The following is a 24,499-nucleotide window of genomic DNA, read 5'->3' on the forward strand; positions in this document are numbered from 1 at the left end:
TATAAAAGTTCATGTTTGTATCTGTCAGCAAACCTCTCTCATGCCTCTCCTACTGCTTTCCACCTCGAAGTTTCTAACGCAGCTTGGTAGCAAGGCAGGGGCAAGAGAATTGCCGTGTTGATACAAACCTGAGTCCCACCTGAGATTGAGATTTTTAAGAAAGATCTTCAACCAGCAATGGATGAGACTTGCTATGTAAATACAAAGGGAGCCCCATTGTTCCTGTGGTGACGTATTGTGAAGGAGACATTCAACACTATGCAGTAGAATTCCAGAGTGGGATTCAACCAGTTCACCACCAGTGTGGTGGTATTTTACTTGTACTGAAATGTGATTTTAATTGTATGTTAATAAATAAAGTTGCCTGGGGGTCAGAGCTATTAGAGCCATAGCAAGTGCATGGCGGCGGTGGCGCACGCCTTTAAGGACCTGGAGGGCGGTACATACAGGCAGTGACGAGGCAGTCACGTGTTTGGGTTTACAACCAATGAGAAGGCAGAACAACTAGAGTATATAAAGACATACACACAGGCAGTAGGTCCTTTTCGGAGAGCTCTCTTGGCTGAAGAGGATCCCTGAATCAGGAAGGGTGAGGCTCTTAGCTCTGACCTCTTGGCTTTCTTCTCTGAATCTTCTCTGTGTTTCTTATTTAATAAGACTGTTGGTTACATCTACACCACCAGTGTATCTTTCTCGGTCTCACATTCTTTGCTTCATTTCCTCCTTGTGTCTCCTGCCCTTCTGTTGAAAGTGTTTCCTCAGATCATACGCAAATGTGCTTACATTTAAGGCTTTATCTCATGATTTCTAGGCAAGCCCACACTCAAACAGTTAATATGATTGGCAGCTCATTGTATGACTCTGATGGAAATGAAGAAGCATATTAAAGGAAATGGTGATTCTAAATTTATAAACACAGTGGCTATACAATAAAAGAAATCACATCACACATACAAAGAAGCAGAGAGCATCAGGCGATGACAATGTATGCTGAAGCTCTTTCTACTGGACCAACATTTGGGAAAATATTTGCTTGGCCTGACATTTTCAGGGGTAGAAGACATACCCTCTGGAGGTGGGATCTGCATAGGAAAATGTAGGAGCATCTCAGGGTCCAGGGCATAGTGAAAGCCATATCTCATCAACACCTTTCCTCTCATCACTTGTTTGTCTTGGGGGTCAGTCAAAAGCTACTGTAGGATACCCTACCTCTTTGGATGCCAGCCTGAGGCTGGATTAGATGGTTTACACTTCACAGCACTCGCTCTAGACATCTGGGTTTATGTGATAGCCCAGACGTGTGTAGTGATAAAAACATATTCCCTATATTTATGGAGCAGCTATGGTATCCTGTCTCTTTACAACTGAGTTCATTGGTTTCTGAATACAAAAATATCCATACATATCATGAATTGCATCGTTTAGATGCAGAGCCTGAGGTAGGAGTTCAGTTCATGGTTCTTGGTGAGTGCTTTTCAAAGAATACACACACACACGCACACACACACACACACACACACACACGCACGCACGCACGCACGCACGCATGCACGCACGCACACACACGCACGCACACACTGGGAAACATAAATGGAACACAGTGGCCATACAAGAATGAAAGTGTCAGGTAAAGTGTAGACAGGGATAATCAAACAAAGACCTTGAGCCAAACCTGTGTCACCTGGTTTTGAAAATAAAATTTTACTGAAATAGACACGACTGTTTCTTTGTATAATATCCAGGCTAGTTTCACCCTACAATGGCAGATTGAGTAGTTGCAACAGAGACCTGCAAAGTCTAAACCATCTGACCCTTTATGGAAAACCCCAGTCCTAAACCTGTCCCAATCCAGGGTGAGTTCTTGAGCACCCACTGTCTCTCGATAGTTAGCCCCACCTTGAAGCAAGTGGCTATACCTCTGCACCTAAATGACAGGGGGCACTGGTTGCAGACCACCCAGGTGTTGAGGGTGAGGTGTGTGAAACGTACCAAGCCCAGCATGGCGGCCCCATCAGCTGAGAGCAAGCCTCTGCATATCACAGCTGGGTGAGCTGTCAGCAGCCAAGCACTGCAGAAGCTGGGAAGTGAGTGTGAGTGCCAGCTAATGGAATCTCACAAGTTGCCCCAGCATCTTGATAGCAGGGTGCATCTTGATGAACACAGGTGCTTCCTGAGGCTGGAGAGATCCTACCAGATTCTCTGGTTGAGCCTGGGCCCTGATTGACTCTCCTGGATTGACCATCTCTCTGCCTGAACTTCATTTCCTTGCTGCCAAGGTGAAAATGGGGTCTCCCAACGAGCTGGTTGGGCTCTGCCAGCTGCTGCTGCCACATCTTGCTCTACTTCCTTCATGCTGTACTTTCCAGCCATGCATGTCAAGACTAAGGACCACTCCCCAGTTCTGAGTCTGAACCTGAACCTGCCATCTTCCCTTCAGTGGCAAATCTGCCTGCTGTTTTCTCTGCCTGTAACTTCTCTGCGGTGCCTTTCCTCATCTGCCACACCTGACTCATATTCTGCTTTTCCTTCATATCTCATCTCAATGCATTGAAAAGATGAACTTTCTGAAAATCCCCTTTCCCTTTCAGTCCTTCCCAAGTAGTCAATATTCAATATGTGTGCTTTATAATCTTTTGTTTAGCTTATGCAAACAAACCTTCATGTGAAGAAGTAGGTGCCTTTTGTTTTGTAAGATAAACACTCTAACATATGTACTGCCTCACGTGCTTCCTGTCCAGTCTCTGGAAACTTCCTAGACATGTAGTGTGGATTTACTTTAAAACCTTTTTCCCCCTAGCAGTTTCATGAATTCATGAATTTGTGAATTCCCATAATAGTAGTTTAGTTTTTTTCAGTTTACATTAAAAAACAAAATACAATGAAATAGTGCAAAAAGCGTTTCTGAACAAAGATCCTTACATTCTGGCAATTATATATTTCTGTAGGCTTGGTTACCAGAGGTGAAACTGTCTGCATCACATATACATGTCCTGTAAATGTCAGTACAACATGCCAGCTCCTTTCTGCAGGTATGGCAGCTGATCAGGTTGCACACAGATCTCAAGCTTCTGAGGCCTCTGTTCCCAGCACTTACACCATCACTGGTGGCCTACAGTCCTCCTGTTTTTCAGCTTTTTGGCAAATAGGTAGACTCCAGGAGCTCTTCTGAGTTATATTTCATTGAATGTTACTGAAGTCGAACTTCTTGTTGCACAAATCCTGTTTGTTCTTAAGTGTGTGTGTGTGTGTGTGTGTGTGTGTGTGTGTGTGTGTGTGTGTGTGTGTCAGGATTTATACATCAGTGCACACACATGCAGAAGCCAGATATTGGGTATCACCTCTCTGCTCTCCACTTTATTCCTTTGAGACAAAGTCTCTCGTTGAATGAGAAGTTGGTTGTTTCTGTTAGGCTGGGTGGCAAGCTCCAAGGGTTTGCCTGTCTCTGCCCACCAGTGCTAGAACTGCTTGCAGATATGTACATGCCTGCCTTCTTGACACAGGTGCTGGGATTTGAACTCATGTCACCCAGCCATTTCCCCAGTCCACAAATTTTGTTATCTTAAAATATTTATTTTAGTTTTAATTCTGAGTCTCTGTGTGCCAGTGTGAGTGTGTGCACATGAGTACAAGTTCTTGAGTTGGCCCGAGATGTTGTATGCCCCTGGAGCTGAAGTTACAGGCATTTGTGAACTGCTAACTACAGGTGCTGAGAATCAAACTTAAGTTCTCTACAAAAGCACAACGGACTCTTAACCATTGAGCCAGTTCTCTACTGTCCCCACATACTGGGTTTTTGTTTGTTTGTTTGTTTGGTTGGTTTGGTTTTTTTTTTTTTTTTTCGAGACAGGGTTTCTCTGTCTAGCTTTGTGCCTTTCCTGGAACTCACTTGGTAGCCCAGACTGGCCTCAAACCCACAGAGATCCACCTGGCTCTGCCTCTCGAGTGCTGGGATTAAAGGCGTGCACCACCACCACCCAGTGATACTGTTTTGACAACACAAGTAGCTGTTTAATGATAGAAACTTGGCGTTTATCATTCTGTCTGATGCTCTTCCACTCATGTCCACAGTCTGGGGAGAGTTTTTGGCTGGAGGGATGTGATGACGGTGGGGGTGGTTGGAAGGTCCTGCTCTGTTTATGACCATCTCTTTCTCTTCATTTTCAGATACCACCCAGATGAACAATGCAGTGCCCACTTCTCCTCTGCTCCAGCAGATGGGACACCCACATTCATACCCCAACCTGGGCCAGATTTCTAATCCATATGAACAGCAGCCTCCAGGCAAAGAGCTCAACAAGTATGCCTCCTTAAAGGCAGTCGGTAAGGGCATCCTACGTGGATCTGTTTTCTTTTCCCTCCTTCTCCTCTACTTGACTTCTCCCTATGGACTTTTTTACTCTTTTTTTTTTTTATTAAACCTATTTCTCTTCTTTTCTATTATCTATCTGTCTGTCTATCATCTAGCTATCATATATCTGTCGATCATATATGTATATATATATTAACCAATTTATGTATGTATCTACCTATGTATATGCCTATGTTTGTGTGTATCTATGTGTGTGTATCATGTATCTATACCTATGTATATGTCTATGAAACTATCATCTATCTATGTATATATATATGTCTATTTATTAATCTGTCATCTATCTATCTATCTATCTATCTATCTATCTATCTGTCTATCTATCTAGAATCAGGACTCCCCTAGTTGCTTCCTCTGAACCAGTTGAGTCCTGCCTTGCTTTGTGGGCAGTGTGGTCTTCTGGGGCACCTGTTTACTTAGGACTCTTTCCTGGCGATGCTCATGTGGTCCACTTATGTTTAACCCTGTTTAGCATTCCCCATCTTCCCTAGGTAGTCCTCAGGACCCTCAGGTGTAGAATCTAGTCTATTAGTTTTAGCAATGTCTTGACTTTTAACAAGGTAACCTCCATCACCCACACATCCCTTGCCAACTCCAAGAAGTGAATATATAGCACAAATATTTGCTAGGTAGCCTTTCTCCCTCAGAATGTGGCATTTCCTGGGGAAAGGCGGTCTAGACTCTAGAGCTACTAGAAATGTTGTTCTTACCAAGTGTGCAATACTACATTTGACCTCTTAAGCATGCTGTCTCACTGATCCATGGAAGAAAACACAATTAGCACTCAATGACTGGATTAAGAAACCTCAACTAAAGCGTTGATGCACCAGAGCCAATGGAGCAGGAAACAGAGCTGAGACTGTGCAGGCGCCTCTGTCACCCCAGGACCTCTGTCCCTCCCACTTGAACAGAACATGGCACTTTGCTCTCAGACACATTCCACTGGATGAAGTTACAGCCACAGCAAAGTCATCAGTTCCTGGTTTGTGTTTGGTTGGGGCAACTCATGTTCTCAATGTGCAGATGATCCAGCATCACCTGAGTGCAGAAAACAGTACCCGGGCCCAGTGCACCTTGGGGATTGTAACTGAGCTAGGTGAGGGTGGAGTTCAGACACAGACATTTGAAAAAAAAAACAAAAGGGGCTGGAGAAATGACTCAGTGGCTCGTCTAGAGGGCCCAGGTTTCATTCCTAGCACCAACATGGTGGCTCATAACCATCTGTAAGTCCAGTTCCAGGGGATCTGAAACCCTTTTCTGGCCTCCACAAGTACCAGGGATGCACAAGGTACACAGAGATATATGACTAAACACCCATGTATGTGAAATTTTAAAAGTCTAGATGTTTCTAATATGAAGCCAAAGCTGAAGGCTTCCTGACTTGGATTATAGCACAAGTCAGCATTCAGAAGAACTGGACCTCAACTCCACTGCTTCTCTTCATGTCCTCTCCCAAATCTGGCGCCTGCTTCCTACATTCTTCTTACTCACTCTAGACACAGAAAATTTGTTTCCTTCTTGTTACATCCTGTGGGTTTCGTTTTCTAGTCCTATTTTTGAGGAGAGATTTTTAAGTCTGCCTTACCATTTAACCTGCCCCTTCTCTGAGTTTATTTTTTGAGGAGTTGAAAAAAGCCAGACAGATATGAACTCAAATCGTGGCTCTACCACATAGCTTCTACCATGTGCAGCATTCAACCCCCAGGAGTCCTCAGTTTTCCAGTTTATAAAATGGGCAAACAGAGACCTTTCAAGTGAAACAAGCTAAGTCCCACCGTTCATAATGTCTCTTTTTCCCAGATCCCCACTCTCTTGTGAGCAGCCATGCAGACTGACTCCTTTCTTGGTTCTATCTTCTCTCAGGCTCAGCTTGGGTCTCCCTGAAAGGTCTTCATTATCTTTAAATATTCTCCTTACAGAAGACTCTTCTCCTTCACTAAAGGATTGGCTACCAGGGTCTTTGGGTCATAGAACAACTCCCTTTGCCTAGAATTCCATTTGATTTATTGGGAGAGCTCTTTCTGCTCTTCTGGCCACTTCCAGGACTTACTCATTTATCCTCATATAGTTTTGCTTCCAAGAAACATTGGACAGTAGAGGATGCCACAGATATACTATCTTTTCTAAGCAATTGTTTGGACAGTAGAGGATGCCACAGATATACTATCTTTTCTAAGCAATTGTTCATCTTCTTTTCTACCAGACCCTCAGTAGAGATGGGATAACAGAAACTCGTTGATTGATTCAGCTATGAAATATCCTAACCCCAGAACTCAAAGTTTAGACACTACCATGTGGCTCTGATATTTGTGGTATCTAAGGTTGTTAATGATAATAATACTCATAAAACAAGTGTATTGGTACCTCACATAAGGCCAGAGACAGGCTAGGTGACTAATGTTTGTAGCAGAAGGTGAAGAGCTCCTGTTCCCCAATTGCCTAGGCCTTCAGGATGGAATAATTAGAAGAGATTGAGCCAAGTGTATAGTACCAAGGTCACATGTTTAATAGACAGACACCGGCTTCTCTAAATCTCCTGCCTGGTAAAGCTTTCCCTGGAAGTTATCCAAGTCTCATGCTTTATTCCTCTGTCTCCCCCAGCCCCTGGGGAAAAGAAAAATCACCCCTTCTTATGTTCTATAGCCAACGATTTTCTTGATCCCCCATTGTTCTTGCATAACACTTGCATCCTAAGCACCCACATTTTACAAGGAAGGGAGAAGTACTATTGCCCAGGAGAGCAGGTGAGAGTGTCTTCACTGCTCACACAGCTGCAGCAACCTGCAAATGCTATTCTGGTCCCACCTCCCTTTCTGAACCCTACAATTTGGTGATAAATAACATCTGTTGTTTATGGGATTCTTCTTTAGACATTAAAAATAATCAACCCAGATGTGTTTTATTTCTTTGAGAACTGGTCAAATTATTCCATGCAACCCATTTATTTAACTTAGACCTCCACACAAACCAGATCCTTAGTAGCTCTTAGGGTAAATAATTGATGAATGTTCCAACACAGCTCCTTGATCCTCCCCGAGATTTCTGCAGGGTTGCTTTAGACAAGAAATGTCTGCAGAGCATTTGGAATGAAATTTTCAATATGAAAATATGTTTGACACTCCCTATGTAACCCTTTCTTCTGCAACTAGGAACTGCTGAAATATTTTTTTGCATGAATGAATGAATTTGCCATTGGCAAGAATCAGAGACTAGCTGGATTTTAAAAAATCATCTTTGTATCTTGTAGCAAATGGAAGGATCTCTCTTGGGGTTTTTGCCCCAGTCTAGTAAATGGCTAACAGGCTTCCCTTCCCGTCCTTAGATGATGGTGGAGTTCTTGGGATTGAACTGAGTGGTGGGTGATCTGGTGCGTCTCCTTTGAGTGGAGTGTCAGTTTGTGGCTGACAAGGTGACTCCCCAGGACTCCAGCATCTGCCTGCATCAGTGAACTGCAAATCCCATAATAAATGTTCTTTCAAAGGTTCATTGTTAAGGTGTAATGCAAACTTGGTGTGAGTGGGGAAATGCATTTCATTAGAGGATGGTTACCACCCAGGGGCCAGGCTGTTTAAAATGATCTGCCACCCCCTGGAGCTCACTGTGTGAAAACTTCCAATCCAGTGGACAAGGGAGGCCTAGCCAACCTCTAGTGTTAACTGCCAACTTAGAAAAGACCCCTAGAAAATAAATCTACCTTGAAAGTTTTAATATCCAAAGTATCAGATGCTTACCTACCAGGTGCTCCATTCTAGTCCTGGCTCTGCCCTTACCTAGCTGTGGGCCGCTGAGTCAGCCCCTGAAATGCCTAGATTTCTACTTCACAGGATAAGCAAGGAGCAGAACTGAGTGGTACCCAACGGCACTCTAATTTTTATAATTGTAATATTAAACCATTCCACCTCTTCTAGTTATCAGAATAACTGTGGGGCTGAAACATCACACACACATCCTGCCCGTGCTGGTGGGAGATCAGATTTAAAAAAAAAAAAAAAAAAGATCATAAGCTTCTTTTTAACTCTGATGTAGATCCCCAAACCTGTCTGCCTTTGTCTCTCCTTCTGTTTTTGCTGCTTTATTGAAATCGCCCCTTTCATACTTCAAACTTTCTTCGTTTAGACTTCAGGGTCTCAACACATACCATTTGGTCATCTCAGACATGTGACAGTGGACTGGCCTGTTCCCAGGGGCTCACTGCTAAGCTATTGGCAAAAGACTAGTAAACAAGGAGGAAATGTCAGGCGCTGAGTCACACAGGACTCTGTGGGGGAAAGCATGCTGGAATGAGATATCATTCATTCATTCATTCATTCATTCATGTGTTCATTTATTTCTTCTCCAGGTACTAAATTTGATGTCCCTTGACTATAGGTGACACTGAGGTATGGACCTGGCCAACCCCATCTACAGTATCACAGCACCATATGGGGCTTTTCAAACTATCAGTGCCCTCTGTAAAGCCAGTGGATTGAAATGTGACAGTTATCATGTCAAGTCAGAACCTGAGGTGACCAGTGAGAGGGAAGAATGTACATGAAACTAAAGTTGGTCAGGACTCAAACATTATAAATGATTTCAGAAACTATCAGGTTTTTGGTCTCAGTTTCTCCTGTGTAGAGGAATTCATAACCACATACAGTGAATGGCTCAGATGGAGCCAATGATTCGGCTCAGGAAAAGTTCTTCATGTGTAGTAGCTTCTACAGCCCATCACATTTTCCCTTCCAGAAGCTCTGCCTGCCAGTCACTCCCTGCTAGTTCCCCAGATACATCAGGACCTTGGTACGCATGCATTTTGATCTGGGGGAGAGAGCAGAATCCATATTCTTTACATCAGTTTGGGAAAGATACACATGCTGCAAGTTAGCTCACATTAGGGATCTGGTAAAAACACCAACAAGAAGAAGAACAAACAACAAATGACTTTTCTGCAACCTTAACTATCAGCAAAGCCAGCCCAAGCCACTTCACTGTCTCCACCTAAGTCTGCAAGAAATGGGGTGCAGATGCGCCCCCAAGGAGGACGTGTCACTTACCTGACTCCCAGTTTGGAGATGTTTCCAATCAAGGTTGCAGCTGAGAAATGTGCCTTATAGGTTGACATGGTTATATATTGCCCTTCCATGAACCCAGTCACCGTGTACTGGACAGGTATATGGTGAGGACAGCTGTGCCTCTTCATAGTACAGTGTTAGTAAGGCAGAAGTGTCCCTGAAGGTATCCTTCAGAGAGGGAGTACTCAAATCCTGCCATCTATTTCCCAAGTGCTGGGATTTTTATTACAAGTGTACATTACGATGTTGAGACTATCTGGCTTTAAAATCTCTTTTAGGATTATTTTAAAAAGGACAGTATGTGTCTTTTTTTTTGGGGGGTGGTCAAAGGAATGCAAATGCACCTATGCATTTTGATTGTTTTATGAACCTTAAATATAATAGAAAACATCCCTATTCTTCCATCTGGTCTCTGTGGATTCCCACAGCAGATATTCCTCCTCATGCAGTGCCTACAGCAGTCCCAGCTCTTACCTCCACCAAAGAACCTCATGCATCACAGCAGCAGTGACTCATTTGTATTTGTAAATTAGCCTATGATCTGAAAACTCTTTGCTGCTTACTACCTAGTTGGTTTTTCTGTTGTTTTGCTTTTTGGCTGGGTTGTATAGTGAGACTTTGAAAAAACAATATCTTAAAAGTTGTGCTAAAATATTAGCTAATTTATTATTTACCAGAGAGGGAGTACTCCTATCTCTAGAGCAGGGAAAATGCCATCCTATTATATAATTCCCAATGGACATCACACATAAACAGGAAGTTGCCTGCAGACCGACTTTATCTCCCATCTGCCCTGATCCTAGGATTCTGAGGTTTCCTGTAGTACCTGTTTGGGAGTCCATGCACCTGTCATCTTATTAAATATACTCATTGTTAATGGATTCATAGAAGAAAATTTGTTACTGCCTGGTCAGCCCTATACCCTGGCTTGGATGCTGGGGAAAGGTGACAAAAGACTGAGTCCTGCCTTAAAGGCAAACTGAGAAATTTGATTCATGGGGAGGATGACTTTCTTGGAGCCTGTGACTTGGAGGTTGGTCAGACTGGTGTCCATGAGCAAAGGACCTATTTCCAGATCACCCTCGGTTGTGGGGAAAAGACATGGCAAAGCGTAGCAGGCAGGGCAGTGAGCTTTAACTCACTCCTGTCACTCCAAGTTCCTCTCTGTTTGAGTGATGAGGGTGTAGGGTTCGGATCCCCAGGGGGTACATGGCAATTTGAAAGTTCTTTGGCATACCGGGGAGGCCAACCAGAAATGTTTAAATGGGGCCAAATCTGTGCTCTATAATCATTCCGGTCACAGACTGTTCCCTGAATCTCCTCTCAGCTGGCAGCCTGTTAGGTCTCTGGAAATAGTGTAGAAAGTGTTCAGGACTTGGTCTGCCCAAGTAGGTTCCTAGGAAAGGAAAGGAGAGCCAGAAGCACTCACTGATTGGTCAGGCTTTCAGCCAATGGGACGAGGCTTTCATAGGCAGAGGTTGTCCCACTTTAAATTAAACTCAATTTTACAAAAGACTGTTAATGAAGGAGTGGGGTACACTCAGAGTTCTTCATATATTTGTTGATTTTATGAGAAGTATGTTTATATTACAAGAAGCTCTGTTAATGAGACCACTCCCGCAGGGGCTACTGGGTACATCTGGAATTAGATTTGGAAAACCTGATTTATAACTCAAATTTCAGCCCCACACCTGTTCTGTAAAGCAATGGTTTACTCATTATGGGATTCTCAGAGAACAAGCTTGATCCCTTTTGCCTTGGGGGGATTTCCCTGCTTAAGGAAAAGTGACTCTGGAGAAGAGTAAATTCTCTCACTCTTTCAACAGTATCTTTCACACTTGGGCATTGTGGTGAGGCACGTACACAATGCAGCATTTAACACCATGGGCAGGAGAGCATGCTCTGATCATGGGCTTGGAGCATGACTGAACAATGATGCAGCCTCCTATTCCAGAAGAATATCTGCAGCAAATGGGAAGCAAATTCCTCATCTTCTCCACTTGTGTCCAAACCGACCTTCCATAGTGAGTTGAAACTAGAACCAGACTACTGCCTGATACTCCTTCCTCTGCTGATGCTGCCTTGGATGTCCAGGGCATGTTTCTTGATGTCCCGTTAGGTCTTGGAAGAACAGGTACATATCTATTGCAAGCTCATACTGGTTCCCTCCTTGTTCCCTGGGTCCCCTGAGGCCAGATTCCTTGGATGCGGTAGTTCAGACAGCATCCAGGGGTATGAGGGACAAGCATGGGCTTCCTGACAACCAGATCAGCATCTCTTGATTGTTATTTTTTTAGGAAATTCTGATGGTGACTGGGCAGTGGCGACGCTTAAGTCACCAAAAGGTATCGTATTGCTTTTTCTGGCTCTTTATCCAGGTGTTGTCAAACTCAACATTACATAACGAAGGGACAGAGAGTCCCAGTGTTTGTATGTGACCCAGTTATGTGTGTGTCTTCCCTGACTGGTACTTATAAGTCTGTGTAATCTCTAGTGTAGAGGTGTGTCTTGTAGCATGTGTGTGCACATGTGCATGCACTTGGATGCGGTGTCCATGCTTAGGCAGTCATTGGACAATGTGCTATGCCTTTGCTCACTTCCAGTTATTTGTTGTTTTAGGGAAATTCTTCTATCAGACACATCTCAGGAAAGGCAAATTCATCAAAGAGACTACAAAAGCAAGGTGGCAAAAACAAAACACAAGTAAAATTAATTCTGGAAGTATCGCTGGTGTACATGGGGAGGAACATAGTTCTTCTGGGGAGATTAAATACAGTCAAGTTGTTATCATAAGTCTGGAGAATTGGCCTTTTAGGGAACAGAATTTGTTTTCAACTTTCCCAGCAGAGTGAGCAGTGGGACTAAGGAATTTTCTGAGTTGAGTCTTTGAATTAACTACTTGGGTGACTAGGTCAAGTGGTGGCTATAATTAATGTATTAATTCCCTACTACGTGCCAGAATTCTGACCCTTCACATTTATTGTGTTGCTTAATTCTCCAAACACTTGACTGAGTATTGTCATACCTATTCAGAACTTGGTCATGGATGTCCAAGTGAGGAATTCGTCCACTAGAGGAGGTACTGTGAATTGAGAGTATGTCTGATGTCAATGGACACATTGTTCCCTGGGGGTGGAGGGCAGGAAAAGCTGTTTTCAGAACCAACCATCTTCTTCATTCCCTGTCCACTGCTAGATCCTACAGTAGGAATGCAGGATCTGTCCCAAGAGGTGGGGGTAGAGCTCTCTACTGACCTCAACAGGACAAGAACAGGAGACAAACAATGCAAACACCTAGACAAGGGTGTCAGTTTTGCCTTCTGACTTCTCAATGGGAACTAGACTATGGAAATCTGGACTGGGGTTGGGGACACCAATTACAATGCTCTTGAACACAGATAGTGTTCAACTGCTGTAGGTATAGGACAGAGAGAAGAAAATGGAGTCGAGGGATAACTGGGGAGCTGCAGGATACATGAGCAAGTGGGTATGAGAGGGACAAGGACCACTAGGGAAATGGTCTTTGCATTAGGAGGATGTGAGCACCTGCTGCTCGGGATACCTTGATTTACCAGGTCTTGGGTGAAGCTCCAGGAGTTAAGTTGCCCGTAAGTTCTGGAGTGCTGCACTGCTGATCTGGGCACTTAGCACTACTGCTGGATAGACATCTTGCTGGGAGACAAACACCCTCGAATGAGGACATGAAATGCCTCTCAAGACTTAAAGAAATGAAGAAGAAATTTGACAAACGCTCCAGAGCTCAAAAACAATTTGGATTGGAATCTGGGGATACAATAGTCCCATCCTGGGGAAGAGGTCTGTGTTTAATGAGAATCCCCTTACTACCAGGCTGTTGACTTGAGAGAAGCAGATTTCAGATCCTGCATTGGATAATAATTGTTCACAAGTCAAATCCCATTTTCAGAAATACAAACAATTTGGAACATGACAGACCTACTAATTTGAAAGGCATACCTCTCCTTCTCCTGCCTGTGAAAAACTAAGCTATTGGGGTCCCGTGACAGCCCCAAGGAAGCAGTATGCATCTTGGCCTTTATCAGTCTGCTGTGGCCTGATCCTTTAGACAGTATTTCAGGCCATGTCAAAAGCAAAGGCTTGAAAGCTGTTTCCTTCTCGATCCGGAGCACCTTCCCCTCCTCTGCTTAGTGCACCTGTATTTATTTTGCCTTGTATGGGGAGGAAAAACATAAGGCCAGGGCCAACTTCCTTTGAGGTCACTTGCCTTTCTCAAATGCCATCCATTCAACTTATAGAGAAGGTATGAAAACAAGACTGGAGACTTGTACAGTCATGCTCTTCTTCTAAGGAAGAGACAAGTTGGGTCAGGCTTAAGACTCAGAAACACAGGAATCCCAGTCCTGCCCTTTATTGGCTGTTCTTGGTACCTTCAGCCAGTTATTCAACTCCTCGGCCTGGATTTTCTTCCATCCAAGTATTAACCAGACCGTACCCCGCTTAGCTTCTGAAATGAGACTTGATCAGGTATGTTCAAAGAAGCATGGCTATAAACTCTAAGCCCTTATTTCCTGGCCTGCAAAATGGAGATAATCACACCAGATACTTCCTAGATGGCTACAAAAATGAACTAATGCTTTAAACACATGTCATATTCCCTTGCACAGAGAAAGTGGTAAATGCCTGCAGGTGATTACTGGTGCTATTTTGCTATTACCATAAAGTGAGAAAAGGTCTGGGGCTCTGGGAAGTTCCATGCCAATGAAAAGCGGTTCAACTTTGGTTAACTCATTTCTCAAACAGCCTTGACATCAGGTCTTTTATTTTAAGATAGATCAGTTAACATCTTAACAGCCAATTGCTCCAATACTGGGGACCCACGTTTAGAACATAGGGAGAACTTTTTGAAGAAGGTGGGGACATGGTCTCTCCTGGAGAGTTTGTGTAAGAAATTGTAACTGTGATAGCAAAAATCCCTGTAGATGCCTGCTTCTTCCTGCCACCTGTGTCAGTTTTGATTCACCTTGGGAGACAATTGTGTTTGCTAGGACAGGAAATGGCATGAGTAATAATCACATTCATCTTTCAGCACGTAGTGTTCTCCATGGACATCATCTGTAGGGGACACTGATGTTGATCCACTGTGATGAACCCTGGGAATTCCTGGCCTGTTTGTGGAAAAACCACAACAGGTAGACAATACCTCAAGTCCACAATCAAATTGAAGCCAGCTTTTGGGAAACTTCTAAATGAATATGGAGCTACAACTGGAGCACATAATTTGAAGGACACTGCCAGAATGCTGCTGTTTTCACTGGAGTTAGTTTTTGTGTTCTTACTCAGACCACTGACGTACTCGGAACTCTTGTTTCTACCATTGCTGAGATAGAGGCAACTGGAGTGTCTACTCTCCGTGGGGCTTATGGGAGTAGCTGTATGAGGCAGTACAAGTAAATGTCTCAGCACAGGACTTGGTATACAGTAGGTCCAGAGTACGCATAGAAGAGGCCAATGGTCCAAAGATCTCTGTTTTGGAGATAACTCTTAGTAACGGTGAAGGTGACTTTAAGAAGCAAATACTCAGGTAAGGACCTGGGACCCCATCCCTATCTCTCTCAAGATAACCAAAGGTTGTCTCAGGCTACACGAGAAAATTACATCTCAGCAGGTCACTGAGACCAGACAGTGACATAAGGGCTTAACCCTGTATTACTGGTGATGACATGCAAATGTACGTCCTGGGCCCACCCACCCCTAAGGACCTGGGCCTGTAAGTGTGTGTATGTGGGGAGGGTTGCCAGCACATTCTTCCTTTAATGTACCTTCTGAGTATTCTTAGCTTATGCCACTTTATCTAATACCAAACCCTAAATGCAAACACAAACACATAATCGGTGCCTCAGAACACCAATTTTCACATGCCATCATTTTCCACAAGATGCATTCTTCTCAGAATTCAACAACGTTTACTATATATCCTCAGAAATGCAACTATTACCACAGTCAGTTTTAGATCATTTTCATTAGCTGAACAAAACAAAACAGTCCCCTTAGCTGTGTTTCTCCAAACACCCTCCTAGGCAGCAAACACATGCATTTCTGACATTTGCTGAAAAATATATATTCCTCATGGTAATTAAAACCACATCACAGTTAAAAGAACAATGGGGAAGTGCGGTGGTGGCACACGCCTTGAATCCCAGCACTCGGGAGGCAGAGGCAGGCAGATCTCTGTGAGTTTGAGGCCAGCCTGGTCTCCAAAGCGAGTTCCAGGAAAGGCGCAAAGCTACACAGAGAAACCCTGTCTCGAAAAACAAAACAAAACAAAGAACAAGGGGGTGGGGGGGCAATCTTACAACTCGTTTCCTGCTCTGCATCTCATGGGCTACAGAAGAGTGACTTGACAACGAAGATGCCCAGTGTCTCTGGGTCTTAATTCCTTTACCTACCACACAGAAAGACCAAAGGTACCTTGTTGGTCTGTCTTCTTTAAGAGCTTTTAAATGTGATCGTGGAAGTGAAAGGCTAAAACATTATCTAGTCCATAGTAGGTACTAAAAAAATCCTAGTTGCTTCTTTCTCCCAAGAGATAACTATACCAGGTGTGTTCCACACCTGTGATCCCAGCACTCTGGAGACTCAGGGAGGAAAAGCATAAGTTTTGAGCTAGCCTGATCTACACAGTGAGACTATCTTTTAATAAAAACATAAAAAAGAACAGGGAAGGAAGGAGGAAAGAAGGAAGAAAACAAATGTCTCTCAGTGACAGTCGTTCTTCTAAGGAATGTTAGAGGAGGCACGGGACAAAAGTAAATGTTTAATTTGATTATATCTTCATTGGAGTGCACACAGCCTGCAGTCCATGCTGGTGAAACGCTCACTCAAAGGCAGCCTTAAGACATTACTTCCTGATACCCTAGCTTTGGCAATTTCCTGATTTGGGTTATTAGTTTGGTAGCATGTAGTAGGATACAGAGCAGGAGGAATGGAGGTAATGAGAGGAGATTTTTTTTTTTAAAATAAAACTGAAATCCCACCCTATCCTCCATTCTGCACCTTTGAAAGCACGGACAGCCCTGGAGCATTGGGGCACCTGCCTGAGGACCCACAGGTCATGAAATGAGCCTATGGAGAGCGCTCTCTGGCCTTCATAAAGTGTCATTACATCAAGATTGCAATGAACAGTTTACTAGTTTAAAAGTGTGTCACTCTGAGTAGAAGCCAGCCAGATCCACACAATGCAGAGCGGACACGTGTGGTGCTCACAACTCGCAGTAGACACTCTGCATAAATATTGTTGATAACTGCGTATTACTAAATGAAGAGAGGCAAAGCACTCGAGAAAATCTTGTCCTTTTCTTAAAACCACTGAAACAAAACAGGACAGAGAAGTAGAAAAGCAGCCAGAGGTGGGCAGGTCTGTCATCCACACACAGACACGGAGCAGCAAGGAGGATCCAATCTGGAAACTCAGGGCTCCTCTTAGAAGTGAATAAAAGACCAACTCGTACTTACATCCATTGTCTGTCACCATGCAACACCGTGTAACAAAGGACTCAGACCTCACACCTCAGAACTCACTGGGCTCAGCATTTGTTCAGATGAGGACTCTTGGCATCAGTGATTTGTGGGAGATGGGAGGTTCTTCTGATCTCTGCTGAGTTCACTCACAAACGGATGGCTGGACATTGGCTCATCTAGGCTGCTTTGGTCGTTTGTTCTGGACTGATGAAAGCTGCTCAGCTCTACTAGTCTCATCTTAATGAGGGAGCTTAGACAAGTCCAGTGACGATGGAACCAGAGAACAAGCAAACCGAGCAACACCAGCCTCCATCTTTGTCCTGTCTGTGAATAGTGTCAGTCATGGGGATGAGCTCAGAGCCCAGGGCAGAGAAGAAAACAAAAACTTTTCTTTCTGAGTTGCTTTCTTTCTCTGTTCTTTTTTTCTGGAGGAGTTTAATGTCATATGGAGAAAAGTCACTGATACAAGGAAGAGCAAAAATTCATTAATACCTCCAACTACCACAGCACCCCAAATCTCACCAATGGACTTTAGATCTCCCCAGGAAGAGACAGCAGAAGGTGGTGGGTGCAGGGTGTAGGACTAGAGCCTTTCTCTTCCTTGCCTCAGTTTAAATGTGTACATTTCACCAGCATGGAGGTCGATCAGAAGACAAAGCACATCTTGAGCTTTTGAGAAGAGCTATGTCTGTGTAACAGCAATGCTGGACACACAGGAAGGCAGTGAACAGACCCAACCCACTCTGGGCTGTATTGTGTCAGAGGCTCTGTGGTTAGCTCTGGCTGGAGCCCAGCCAGTGTACCTTTGTTAGCAGCCTTGCTGAAATGGAGACTGCCCAGTCAGGCAGCCTGAGGGAATCGACAAAGGGCCCAACATTGCAGAGGACCACAAGCTACAATAAAGCAGTTTGTGGTACAGTCTGGAGGGCTTTGATGTGAAGCCCAAGCCAGGAAGGACGTTCTTCACCAAAGTCAGCTGGACCTCCTGCCAGGGCCTTCAGGGTTAAGGTGGGAGAAGACCAGCCACCCCAAGCCACTTGCTTTTTGGTTTTTGATCTTTTCCTCTCTTAGGGAGGCTTGCTGCAAGAATGATATGGTGTTTGGTGTTCCACGGTGAAAGCATCATTAGGACCTGACTCAAACACAATCCCCTCTTGTTGCAAGGCCCTGAACCAAGTAAATGGACTAACTCACCCTGAAGACATGTCTTCTTATGTCCACCTTGGCCCTGCTGAGAGGTCCTTAGACAGATCAGGCCTCCTCTGCCTTTCCTGTTCCTGCCTGCTGAGATGCCTGGGGAACATAGACAGCTTCACAGTATGCATTTCAAAGGATTAGAGGATGCCACGAACAACCTGAAAGGGCCCAACTTGCCTCTTACTTTTAATTTAGCTTGTGAAGGAGGAAGAAAAAAGGCAAACACCCAGAAATCATTTCTATAGAAGTTAAAGTAAATATTGCTTAACGTCACTGAAAGACTCTATAAATACAGTGGCTTAAGAGAAAGAAGTGTTTCTCTGGCACATCACCCCAAGGGGTCAATAGGCCCACTAGCCTTGCAGCTGTGGCACCATCCTTTGCACTGTCAGAGTTGGTTGGTATCATACAGCACGTTACTCAGCTTTCTCCCACTGTGACAAAATACCTGAGGGATATCTTAATGGAGAAAGGGTTTATTTTTGTCGCAGATGTTTTGTTCATGGCCACTCGGTCCTGTTGCTTTGGACCTGTGACGATGCTTGTATCCTGGTGGGTGGAAGGGTGTCAGGGTCCTAATTCTACTTCCTAAGGTTTCCACTGTCTCTCAATAGTGCCATCAGCTGGTTAGAATTTTTATTGCTTAGACAAAAATACCTGAATTCATAGGTTCAGTCCATCATGGCAGGGAGAGAGTGGTAAAGCTGGGTAGTTCACGTTATGGTAGCCAGGAGTCTGGGAAGGAGAAAGGAGAGAGAGAGAGAGAGAGAGAGAGAGAGAGAGAGAGAGAGAGAGAGAGAGAGAGAGAGAGAGAGAAAATACCTATTTTCAGCTTAATTCCCTCAGATTCACTACTGTAGTCTTGCCTTTCAAGACTGGGGGAATATGCTGTGGCTTTCAGGAGCCTTGTGTGGGGGCCACAAACTTCAGTTTGACTCCTTGTTGTCTTGGAAAGTGACTGCTTTTCATGAGGTACTGGATCCAGTATTTGAGAAACAGCAGTGAGAACAAGTACTACCTCATGTTCTAGCCAAAGAGAAAAGAAAATGCTAAGAAAGATAATTTTATATAGCAATGTGAATGATGTGCATAATTGGGGATTATCAGGGCAAATGTCTCTCTTGGGCCAGCGGGAGGACTGTTAGGCAGAAGTAGGCTTTGGTCAGAGGGCTGAAAGATGAATTTAGCCTAGTATAAGTAGGAGTGAGGTTCAAAGGCCTTGTGATACACTTCTGTGTTCAAGAACAGAAAGGAATCATATATACTGGGTAGAATGGTGTCCCCAAGATCATGTCTACTCAGACTGTAAACAGGTGGAAATAAGGTCTTTATAAATGCCACCAGATTAAAATAAGGGCACAGTGGATTAATGTGGGACCTAACATAATGACTGAGGCCATACAAGAAGAGATAAATACAGAGAAATACAGAGAGAGAAGGTGGGGCGGGTGGAGACTGGACATCTAGAGCCAGAAGTTATGAGGCAATGGATGCCCCAAATTTCCAGAAACCAACAGACACTAGAAAAGGCAAAGCTTGCAGAGGATGTGTGGTTCTGCCACCATGGTAACTGCAGACTTCTGACCTCTAGAACTGAAAGAGAATACATGTTTGTTGTCTAAAGCCAGTCAGTTTGTGGTACCCTGTTGCAGCTGCCTTGGAGGAAAATACATCCTGTGATGGGTTTCTGTCAGTACAGAATAGAGGAGTGTGTACAAAGATCAGGATTCCAATCATGCCACTTGGGGGACTCTGCAAAGAGCGTGGACCCTATGTTTAAATGTGATTGGAAGATTAGTTGCTGTAATTCATCATATTATTGAACCAAAGACAGAGATAGAGGGGGTTGTGAAAGCTCTGCTGGGGCATTGCTTCCGGGAACCCATCCCTAGGAGTCATGAATAGCACCAGGTGAAAACAAGCTGTTAGAAGCCTTCCCCTTCCCGGAGATGCTTTCGCCCAAGGAAGGGAAGTAGGTGGGAGGCCAACCACTGAGCCCCTGGAATGTGCAGCTCATCTCAGGAAATGGTGAGTATCTCGGCACTGCTTCCACAGTTGCAGGGGTCCACCCTACCCGCATCTGCACACTGTCTGCTGCTAATTGGGAGAGAGACAGATGGAAGAAGGTGCAGTTGTGTTTTACCACCCTGGCTCCTTCAAGGCAATTAGGCTCATTAGTAGGAAAGTACCTTTTTCTTTCTTTCTCCCTTTTCAGGTAAAGAGAAAATCAAGCCAGAAAGTTCTAGTGCTGCTGAAGGGCCAGAGCATCTGTTCCTTGGTTGGCTTGTCAGCCATCTGCCCATGAGGTGGTGGGGCTGATTAGGTTAATGCATTTGCTAATGGGGCTTACAAGACTGCTCAGTGAGTCTGTTATTTCCTTCACTGGGTACTTTGTGATCTATTAAAAGAGGGACTACATTGTGGTGTGTCAGGTAAGCAGCTCCCATCTCACTCCACAAAGAAGAGACCAGAAGTACTGTAGAGGGTGTGGGCTTCATGAAAATTACATTGCCTCTGATCACCTCTTTGTGGTTGAAATAATCTTTGAAACATCCTTTGGAGGTGTCTGTTCTACCCCCAGGTACTAAAGCTATATCTGTGCTTCACTTCTCTAAAACACCCCAGAGTCCCATGGAGGGATTTGGTCAGTCACATCAGTAGGCATGGATGAAACAATCTTGCCTATGGGACATTAGACAACAGCGGTATAATTTTGCTTTCCTCCCTGTACCACCAGAGTATTTCAGATCCCCAAAGCTACCATGCTTCTTCCCACCACAGGGATTTGCAACATGCTGGCTGCTGTGTAGCAATTATCAAGTGGTTCCAACACTTAGTGGCTCAGCAGAGCTACCACTTATTGGAATCATGATTCTGAGCCTACTTCTGGTGTGACTGGATGCTCTAGGCAGGACTTAACTAGGCACTGTAACTGTGCTGTCCAGGAGGTTGATCTCACTAGCTATCTGGTAACTGGAAGGCTGTTGACTGTGTTGAATGGGAGTAGGAAGCTTGTGGGTTTCTTTCCTTTAAGGATAAAAAAGGGGGTTTCACACAGAAGGAGGTTCAAGCAGCTGCTCCCAAAAGCTGCTACAATTTAGTCAAAGCATGCGATAAAGCAAGCTCAATTCTAGGTGTGCAGAAATAGACTGTCTCCTGATAGAAAGAGTTGCAGAGGACTACGGTCAGTCTTGTGACACATTGAAGAGTCACTCACACCTTTGCATGTCACCTTAAAGATGGTTTCTTTATGGAAGCCTTCCCTGACCACTGCTCATTTTCTGTATGTCCTCTCTTGGAGTAACTGGCCACTTAACCAATACACTAGGTAGGTAGTAAAGGAAAGAAACCACAAGGAAGCAGATTGGTTTGATGGATGCCCACTTTGGGCCCACTAGGTTGCCTGGTACAGAGCAAGTGCTCAATAAGTGTGTATTGATTGTAATTCTGTGCTCCTCCAGTCAGGCAAGAAGTAGGTAAAATACATGTATTGAGAAGGTATATTATGCTCTAGGAATTATTGTGCGTAATATATATATATATATATATATATATATATATATATATATATATCACATATGCTTTATTCCTCATAATAAGTCTGACAGTTGCTGTGGGATGGTCTGTATGCCAAGTGTATTGCTCTGATTGGTCAATAAATAAATCACTGATTGGCCAGTGGCCAGGCAGGAAGTATAGGCGGGACAAGGAGGAGAATAAAGCTGGGAAGTGGAAGGCTGAGTGAGTGAGAGACACTGCCAGCTGCCATGATGACAAACAGCATGTGAAGATGCCGGTAAGCCACGAGCCATGTGGCAAGGTATAGATTTATAGAAATGGATTAATTTAAGCTGTAAGAACAGTTAGCAAGAAGCCTGCCACGGCCATACAGTTTGTAAGCAATATAAGTCTCTGTGTTTACTTGGTCGGATCTGAGCGACTGTGGGACTGGCAGGTGAGAGAGATTTGTCCTGACTGTGGGCCAGGCAGGAAAACTCTAGCTACAGACAGTATTTAGTGTTATCCCCATTTCAACCTAAGGAAACAGGTACAAGGTGTTTAGTGGCATCTCTATGGTCTGTCTGATTTCAGAGTCTACACACTTTTTTTAAAAAAAAAATCTATTCTACATTTCCCAAGGTGTTTCCAATACCAGGTTCACCAAGAGACCAGTTCCAGTTGGGTATGGAGGAAGCCAAGAGGACCCACCCATCTTCCCTAACAGCCCAAGAGTCAAATGTTCCCATGTTTACTTCTCTTTATAGTTTTCTGAGAAGGCCTTCCTCTTTCATGATTGTTTTTTTTCCACTTGTGAAAATGGGAACCTGTGGTGATATATTGTATACCCTAATAAACTTGCATGAGGATCAGAGGACAGAGCCAGCCACTAGATTAGACATAGAGGTCAGGCAGTGGTGGCACACACACTTAATCCTAGCACTAGGGAGGCAGAGATCTGTCTGGATCTCTGTGAGTTCAAGGCCACACTGGAGACAGAGGCAGGCAATGGTAGCAAACATCTTTAATCCTAGTACTGGGAAGCACACTCGCCTTTAGTCCCAGGAAGTAAAAGGTATATAAGGTGTGAGGAAACAGAAACTAAAGTAGTTCAGCTGAGACCCTTTTGAGTGAGGACTCAGAGGCTTTCAGTCTGAGGAAACAGGATCGGCTGAGGAGTTGGTGAGGTGAGGTTGGCTGTGGCATTCTCTGCTTCTCTGATCTTTCAGCTTTCCCCTCAATATCTGGCTCCACATTTTTTATTATAAGACCATCTAAGATTCGAACAACAGGAAACTTTGAACCATGTTCTGAGCAGACTTTGGGCTTAGTCTAATGTCTGAGGAGTAGGCATACACAAATGAGCATGCTAGGTCATGACAGGGTACATAATGAAGGTAAGTAAGATTTTCAGTAAGAGAGGACTGGGAGGCAAGAGGAAAGGGAATTTCTCCATCATACTCTTGACCAGGTGTGCTCCTCTATGCTTTATGGTATTTTGCTTATACACTCACCATTGACTATTTATATGTCCAATATTTGCTAGAGACCAAGCTTCATGTTGTTATGACAGGGAAGACAAACACAGACCTGGCTTGGCCCTTGTGGAGTTCTAGAGAACAAGATGAGCACCAGGGAACGAAGCGTGGACCAGCTGTGGAGTGGAGCACTGCTAGGTGCCTGGTAGAAGAGCATATTATGGAAGGATCCTACCAAGGATACCAGTAGTGTGTTGGGAAGCCATTGCTCTTTGATTTTCTAGAAAACTACCTGTGCCACTGTGATAGGATGCTCCTGGAGTTCCCAGGTCCAGCTGTGGGTTAGGATTGATTGCATGGACTTAAAGACAAAGGGTGTCTGGACTGGCCTTTCAGTGATTCTGATTAAACATGTTTGGAGATGGTTCTGGGTACCTGAATATTTGTCTTTTGGATCCCATGTAGCTGCTTTTGTTACCAGGATTGAGCTACTAGCTGTGGGTAACCTCAGTTGGGTCATTTCCCATGTTTGAATTTGACAGCTCCCTAGTTTGTATAGCAGAACCCATGTACAGAAGTCAAAATGCCCATCTTTTGTATAGAAAGATCACATGATGAAAGTACGTGGAACTGTGGTTCCCACATCTGTAGCTTCACATAGAATGAATGCTATGAGATGCTAGGTGTGAGCAGCATAGGTAAATGAACAACAAATACTTCTTAGTGAGATGCAATTTCAAAAATATATTGTTAAAAAATGAATCTATAATTATAAAGAATCTTAGAAATAAAAATTACAAGATAAAATAAGAGGAAATGAAAAAAGAGGAATCATCAGTTTATTGGATAAATATGGATCTAAATAAATAAGGTCCTACCTCTAGGTAAAGAGCTACAGGCATTGAATGGCTCCTGAAAAGGGAGAAGCAATCTTCTCCAGGACGAGTCCCCTGACTGGTTATCCACCCAGTCCCAAGTGCATGTACATATCAGCAACACTAAGAGAACTCATCAGATTACACACACACACACACACACACACGTAACAATAATAATCGAAAAAGAGGGAATTTGAGGGGGAGATATGGGGTATGGGAGAATAGTGTAAATGATGTAAATACAGTACTCATTTAAGAATTTCTCAAAAAACAAATGCAAAAAAAAAAAGATAATGAAGTGAGGAGGAGGGGAGAAATGGATCATTCGGTGAAGGACTGGGTGTGGTGAAACTGGGAAAGTTGGCTCAAATCTTAATAGTTGGTTGGTAAAATCAAGAGCCTTACAACATTTCTACTCTTTGGAGAAATCATTCTACATTGGGTAATCCAGATCAGGAGTCAGTCAACCTTTTCTTAAAGGGCAGAGCAGTAGACATTTCAGGTTCTCAAGCCACTGATTGTCTGCCACAGT

General features: G+C 43.9%; 1 protein-coding gene across 2 annotated transcripts in view; it reads left to right on the forward strand.

The window, feature by feature from the left end:
• The window catches only part of Shisa9 (shisa family member 9), a 302,431-nt gene that overhangs the window by 273,088 nt on the left and 4,844 nt on the right, over window positions 1-24,499 (forward strand). The window contains exons 3-4 of one of the 2 annotated variants that reach the window (XM_052759518.1): window positions 4,165-4,320; window positions 11,718-11,765. In XM_052759518.1, coding sequence (XP_052615478.1) covers window positions 4,165-4,320; window positions 11,718-11,765 — 204 coding nt within the window. The remainder of the gene's footprint in view (window positions 1-4,164; window positions 4,321-11,717; window positions 11,766-24,499) is intronic. The other variant, XM_052759519.1, reaches the window with a different exon arrangement.

The sequence above is a fragment of the Peromyscus californicus genome, unplaced genomic scaffold (genome assembly GCF_007827085.1).
Source record: "Peromyscus californicus insignis strain IS unplaced genomic scaffold, ASM782708v3 Scaffold_3__1_contigs__length_106647218, whole genome shotgun sequence".
NCBI classification, from domain to species: Eukaryota; Metazoa; Chordata; class Mammalia; order Rodentia; family Cricetidae; genus Peromyscus; species Peromyscus californicus.